The 7755-nt window shown below is 39.4% G+C and overlaps 1 protein-coding gene across 1 annotated transcript; it reads right to left on the bottom strand.

The window, feature by feature from the left end:
- Positions 1–968: 968 nt before the first annotated feature.
- On the bottom strand, positions 969–2917 carry LOC122634621 (forkhead box protein D3-like). The gene has a single exon (XM_043823729.1). It carries the CDS (start codon positions 2780–2782, stop codon positions 1643–1645), a length of 1140 nt encoding a protein of 379 aa, XP_043679664.1. The 5' UTR covers positions 2783–2917; the 3' UTR covers positions 969–1642.
- Positions 2918–7755: the final 4838 nt, after the last annotated feature.

Raw genomic sequence — 7755 nt, 5'->3', positions numbered from 1 at the left:
TTCTTTTTCTTTTTCTTTTTTAATCCATTCTAATAAATTTCATTCTTTAGGAATACACATATGACAGACAATGTTATTGGCAAAGCCAATCTTATTAGAGATTAGAAGAGAAAAATTTATTCTTATGTAATAAGTGCCGTTGTATAGTTTCGTTTTTTTTTTTTTGTATTCGTTCGTTTGTTTCCATGCTTATTATCAATTCCCTTTTTTTTTTCAACGAATCTAAGAAAAAAAAAGCCACGTGACGTCATAGATATACATGTATGTGCACAATAAAATTGTCTACAATGATAAATGTGCTCTATTAGTACATGAATTCTTAAAGTATTATATGTCGTTTTATGTACAACTAAATAATACCTACTTGACCAAACGCGGTCCAATTTCGAGTAGTGTAGTCTTTACATTAAATTCGATGAAGAGAAAGAAGAAAAAAAGAACATGCCCCGGAATAATAAGAGTGCTACGCACATATTTGTTCGGGACTCGTATTTACAATGCCGTTATTAATCGACCGAACGCAAACGGACTGCCAAAGAATATTACCAATGGCCATTTTGAACATATCGATGATTATTAAAAAGTCAAAATATAATATCGCGACGAGAGAAATAATACATCAGAAATAATAAGAAATATTAGAAAAAGTTATGAGAAATCGAACGATTATCACGTACTATTGCACTACGCCATTTTTTATAGTCTAAGTATCCTTTCTTTGCATTATCTTTTCCTTTTTTTTCTTTCGTTACGCTCTTATCATTATAAATAAAGCTATTTTCTAGATAAAATTTAAAGATACAAATAGAGCGTTAAAACAAAACGATTCGAACCACATCACATGAAAGTTAGCATTTATACGAACGAATAATAACGTCGGTGATGACTGTTACAAAAAGAAAAAGAGAAAAAGAGAAAATAAAATGAAAACGGACGAAAAAGGGAAAGAGAAAATAAAATAAAAGCAGACAAAAAAAGAAAAGAGAATAAAAGAGAATACATCGTTGATTAAAACTATAATCGATTCGTAACAAACAATGACTTCCGTTGGTTGTAATATAATTTCTCGAGTTTCCGACGATTGATAATTATTTGTCGAAATTCATTTTTGATTAAATTCACAATAGTTAAATCCTATAATAGCTATTGTAATAGCCGGTCACAGGATCGATATATGAATTAGAGGAATATGTCGAGATCACGATCGAGTATTGAAAATATTTATTCGCATCCTTTTTCAATACGATCGTCCATACAAATAAAATCACCATTCACTGTACGATGCCCTTACTCTAATAATAAAAACCGACGAAATGAAGCCACTTTGATAAGGAGTCTCTATAGGAATATGACCGATCGATGATTAATCCATTTAAACGAAATACACGCGACTCCTTTCGTCGAGATTTGTCTTTCATTCTCTCTCTCTCTCTCTCTCTCTCTCTCTCTCTCTCTCTCTCTCTCTCTCTCTTTCTCTCTCTCTACGATATACAACTCGATTATTATAAATCCAATTTACATTACGACGGGTTCCATTATCTGATTAATCGTGAATTACATCGGTGGATCGGACGACTTGGACGAAGGAATCGCTATCGATCGATATCGAAAGATAATTACCGAGCACAATCAAAGATTTGCTCTAAACAAGAGGCGAGAACGCGGACGCTTGACTTCTTATCTCTCTGTGCTCCGACGCACTAAGATCGAGAAGACCGGTGCAACCTTGATCGCTGACCGTTTGCTTGCCGATGAGAGCATCGATACTAAAGTTTCTTTTCTTCTCTACGCTGGTCTGTGCGTTGATCATTGGTATCGTCGTTGTTGTCCTAGTCGGTGTTGGTTCGAGTTGTCTGATGGGTGGTGCGGTAATAGGTACGGGTTTGTATAGCGGTGCCGGTGGCTCGAGGAAAGCACCTAATTTGAGAGCTTCCAACGTAGACGGAGAAAAGTCCAAAAGTGGTAGGCCAGGTGGCGGCGAAAGATACGCAGCGCCGGGATAAGCCAATGTACCAGGATGTCCTGCTCCACCACCTGCACAAGGTCCACGATCACCGCAAATGGCAAAGGTGGCCATGATAGCCCTATCGCGAAGAACGTAATGAGGCGGTGGCCTCTTGTATCTCTTTCTACGTCGCAAGAAGCTACCGTTGTCAAACATATCCTCGGCAAGTGGGTCCAATGTCCAATAATTTCCTTTACCCGGATTACCGGGCTCTCTCGGTATCTTTATGAAACAATCGTTCAAGCTGAGATTATGCCTGATAGAATTTTGCCAGGCTGGAAATTTGTCGTGATAATATGGAAATCGTGACATTATAAATTCACATATGCCACTTAGCGTAAGTTTCTTTTGCGGTGATTGTAGAATGGCCATGGTGATCAGGGCTATGTAAGAATAAGGTGGTTTTATCAAAGACGAAGACATCTTCTCGTTTCCATAACCGGAAGACTGTTGACCCGCCGTTGATGTTTTCTGTTGACTGGTTGATTTCGAGGACAACGCCACCGAAGTTACCGGCATCCTCGAGTATGGCATCTTTTTCGTCATTCTATTCGCACTACCACGACACCTTAACGAATTCGCCGTCGTCGATGTCATCGTTGGAACCGGCGAACTGGAAATCAATGGACTGGATGACGACTGCGGCGGTGATATGTCATTCTTATCGAGACTAACCGGATCTACGATCATGCTACTGCTGTCAGAATCCCGGCTACTGCTGTCAGCACACCCGTCGCACGACAGATTCGACATCATCATCGCACAATGGGTTTCCATGAGTTCCCTCGAACGTTCATCAGATCGAAAAACACACTTCTTATTCAATCACTTTTTCCCAACACTCCAGTCCGTTGCTCGCATTCCGTTTGTCCTTGAAACACCGAAGGAGAAGAGCAAAAGAGAGATCCTTATGCGAAAGTTGTCTTTAATTAGGTATTCCGTAGGTTAAATCTTTTCTTAAGTCTTGAAAGTCTTGAAAATCTCAAGGACGAACGTTGCCGGAAACATCACTGTCGGAGAAGATTTCTAGTCGACGTCCCACGTCCGATATATTTCACCGAAGCAAACTGTCACACGCGAAAATGCACCTCTCTCTCTCTCGAAGTGCTATCTTACGCTAATAGTTTGTTTCCACAACGATAACGTGCCTTTTTAATTTTCTTCTTTCTTCTCTGTCTCTCTTCCTCTATCTATCTGTCTCTCTATCTCTTCTTCTTTCTCTGTTTACCGGTTCTAAACACTCGCGACGAGTTTAGTCAAGAGAAACGTGTACATCGGCATGACGTGCCGCCGTCAAGGATATTTCTCTATTATTATTAATAAAACGATACAACCTTTCAAACGGGTCTCCATTATCGAATATACATATTGAACGACTTAAGACGTAAAACACTACTTGCTTTGGTAATAAATCCGATAAAACGTAAAACTCAAATGACGCCAAGTAGAAGATCTCTCAGGTAAAAAAAAAAAAAAAAGAACTGAAAAAAGGGAGAAGCAGAAGTAGAAAGGCACTAATAGATGAAATTGACGGGAAGAAAAAATAGTTCAGACGGAAAAATTCTGTCAATTAGTCGAGTAAAATGTCCGTGTTCCCGCGAGCTTAGATTGTGTCTACAACAGGGTGAAATCGTGCCGCGGATTGATTCCAAGTGAGTCTGCTTCAGTCGAACCATGGGCGGACCAATGGGCGGGCGCTGCTATCCCCACTCTTTACCATGCGTTTATACGGGGACAGTCACCCTCTCCTTCCGTCGACATCGATGAGGCCAACCCCACTACCATGCCGCTCATACCCCGCCAAATGCTCTCACCCTTACACGAGAAGCCTCCCTTTCTATGCCACGTACAGGGAGGATATAAAGAGATGCTACTGCTACCGCTATTGTTACTGCTACTGACACTGCTACTGACACTGCTACTGTCATTGCTACTGTTACTACTACTGTTACTACTACTGTTACTACTGCTGTTACCACTACTACTGCTACTATCGTTACTACTACTGACCTCATGCTACTCTTCCGAGAGAAATACGCCGGAGGGTGCGACATCAAAGTCAGGAAAATAACGATATAGATAAAGGGACTTTTTCATTTCCCGAATTCTGACCCGTTTTCCCTTTTTCCCTTCTTCCTTCTTCTTCTCTTTTTTTGTCCTTTCTATTTCAATGAAATAAAAAATGAAATGGTCATCCTATCATGATGCACCTTTATATCGATTTATGTACCAATCGAACGTCGAGATCAAATACCCACTAGTCAAACTAGGTACTTATTGCCAAACAGGATTGTAATTTGTACAATCGAATCATCGAACGTATGTACATATTTATAGAGATGCATACGTCAACGATTTCTAAGCTATTTTCATGGAATAGCCGTATTTTCCTATATGTACAAGAGATCGTTTCGTGGTACGTCTCTTCTAGTTTTCATCAACGAAATGGAGAATGGTTCGATTCGTAGAATCGCCAACAGAGAGAAGCGTAGTGCACGCATCACAAGTTAACTTCCCTCAGGCAGCTCAAATAGAATCTGTATTACGCCGTGGCTGTATAGAGGGAGAAAGAGAGAAAGAGAGAAAGAGAGAAAGGGAGAAAGAGAGAAAGGGAGAAAGAGAGAAAGGGAGAGAATGAGGGAATGAGGGAATGAGATAGACCGACAGAACGACGAGAGAATGACGAGAGAAAGGGGTGGAATGACAGAACAGAGAGATAGCCGGATACGAATCTACCTGGATGCACGCTATCGGTTCACAGACCCGAGCGGAGAGCGAATATTGTGTTTACCCATACGCACGGCTTTAGGATGCAAATAATCTGGTATTATTGCACTTTCTCCACGTATTCACCACCGATCCTTTATTCCGCGTCCGCTGTCCCTCCCACTCGCTCTACTGTCCTACCTTGTTTATCTCTCGTTGCTTTCTTCTTTCTCTCTATAATAAGTATCACACTTGTATACTATTTCAACAGTATTTCGCATTCATTTGTTTTGTTCTCTTCTTCCTTTCTTCTCTTCTTTCTCCCTTTTCATTTACACGATCATGACTTGCGTGTCGTTAATTATTTACAAAGGGTTTTGTTCTAACGGCGAGAATATGTGTGCGCGTGTGTGCGTGTGTGTATGTGTGTGCGCGTGTGTGTGTGTACATATATATATATATATATATATATATATATATAATATGGTTACGGAAAATTGAATAAAAACGCAATCATTACGTATTTTCTTCTCCTAAATACCATATACACGTCGTAAGATGAATAATATTATCCCACCTTGTGTTAACAATTCATCGCAAGTAAAATTTCACTGTGCAATAAAGAACGGTTGAACAAGCCGCCTTTCGATATTGCATCCCCTTGAATCGCGACGAATCACTCTTTCACCCTCTCTCTCACTTTCTCTCTCCCTCTTTTTCTCTCCCTCCTTCTCTCTCTCTCTCTCCCTCTTTTTCTCTCCCTCCTTCTCTCTCTCTCTCTCCCTCTTTTTCTCTCCCTCCTTCTCTCTCCCTCTCTCTACCTATCTGTTTGTTACTATATATGTGTGTATATATATATATATATATACACACATATCCTTTTTCACCCAAAATTCTTGCATTTCGGGTAAAAAATATTTGCTTCGGTAAAAGGAAAGAAATATATGTATACTGTATAAAAAAATATATATATACCATATAAAAAAATATGTATACTAAATATTTGTGTGCTCTTTACCGAAGCATTTATTTTTTACCTGAAAAACAAGAATTTAGGTGAGCAAAGAAAAAATTCGATACTTAAAAATTTTAAAAAGCGATCCGTATTTAAAATAATTCCTAAAACAATTCCTAACAGAACACAAAAGAATCCAAAAAATGCGAATTTGACATTTATTTACACCGGATTAAAATTTAAAATGATATTTTAATTTAATATAAAAATACACAAAAATGAACGAGTAACTTGAGCAGTATATACAAAAAAAAAAAATTATGAGAATCACCTTTTTTTGTATCAAAAAGAAGAAGGAGGAGAAAAGAAAAAGAGGTACTTTTATGCACACATCTTAAGTGAGATTTTAATATAAATATTTTCAAATCGGCTCTATACCTTCCTTTTTTTACTTTTCCTCCTTTGTGAGCTTCGTTTCATGAAGATCATCCAAAGGCCTGCTGTCTCTCTCTCTCTCTCTCTCTCTCTCTCTCTCTCTACCTTTTGCCAATTCAGCGATTACCGCCTTAATCTCGAGTCCCAGTTAGGATAAATCGACGAGGAGAAACGTAAGAGGGTGATGGTGCTCTTTACTATAGGGACTCTTCTTAGAGACGTTCGCCATTCACTCGGCGGCGGATTACGGATTCCACGAATTCCACTATTCGATTCGATCGCTTCTTACCTTGGACGTTCTATCTCTCTCTCTTCCTCTCTCTCACACACCACATACACACACACACACACATACACACACAGATACACGCCTATACACACAGTATTTACCACCTAATTTCTTCTTCTTCAATTCGCTCTAGAGTTTGATCAAGGAATTCCAAGAAGATTCGCTAACGATTAAGACTGAACTTTTAATCCTCGACGTTTGAACGTTCGAACGTTTTCTAAAATCACATAATACGATCAAGGAGAAAAAAACAAAAGAGGCGGGGTGGAAGGGGTTGAGGGAATATAAAAAGAAAGAAAACAATGGATCATTATCTTATTCATAAAAAGAAATAAAGACGTTACAAATACAAAAGAAAGTATTTCGAACGTTAGAACAAAGTAACCTACGATATGAGACTTGGAAGATTACTTGGAAAGACCAAGAGAGATTTCGTATAGGCAAGAACATAGAGAGGAAAGGAAGCTTTCCTCTCATAGAATCGTCGAGAAGGTACGTTCTATGTTTTTCAGCGTCTCGCGGTGACCCAAAACGTAATGCTCAAAAGAGTCAAAGAACTGTAGGTGGTAAAAGGAGGGAAGAAGGAAGGTGAGTAAGACGAGGGAGAGGAAGAGAGAGAGAGAGAGAGAGAGAGAGAGAGAGCGATGGGAGTGTTTACCAGGAGAAAGAGACTGCGGTGCGGATGACTCGTCGACTTTCGCGAAAAGCTGGGGAAGATTATGCCGCCATCTTGGATGTTGGTAAATATCTCGTCCCAAAAGAGCTCGTCGAGTAAGGGATCCGGTATAGGCGGAGAAGTAAGCCGCTACTACTACCTCCCTTCGTACCAGTGCTAAAGCTCGCGCAAAGCTCGCAACTTTCTTCGCGTAAGATTCGCTTTGGTGATCTTATGAAAGTAGTAATAGTAGACAATAGTAATCGTAGATAGTAGTATAGTAGTATAGTAGTAATAGTAGTAAATAATAGTAGTAAATGGTAGTAATAATAGTAACAGCAGGAGCTCTAGCAGTGGCAGTAGTGACAATAGTAGCGATAATAATTGCAATAGTGATCGTAATAGTAACTATACCGTCCAATACTGAAATTCAGAAACAGGAATTCAGAAATATCGATGATAGGAGGTTTGGACAAAAAATAAAAGAGATTATATCAGGGATGATTATATCAGGAGCGAGCATATCAGGAGCGCATAAGGCGGATATTCCAGCTATAAATATTACTGTCGGCTTTGCACCTTTTTCAAGATGTTCTCCGCTAAGCTACTCTGCACTCTTTTTCCCCTCTATCTCTCTTCCACCCTTTCTCTTTCTTTTTTCCCCCCTTCTAACGTCCTTCACTTCTCTCATGACTCTTTCCCTCCCTCTC

The sequence above is a fragment of the Vespula pensylvanica genome, chromosome 15 (genome assembly GCF_014466175.1).
Source record: "Vespula pensylvanica isolate Volc-1 chromosome 15, ASM1446617v1, whole genome shotgun sequence".
NCBI lineage: Eukaryota > Metazoa > Arthropoda > Insecta > Hymenoptera > Vespidae > Vespula > Vespula pensylvanica.
Note: the sequence above shows the minus strand (reverse complement) of the source record. Positions and strands in the feature narration are given on the sequence as shown.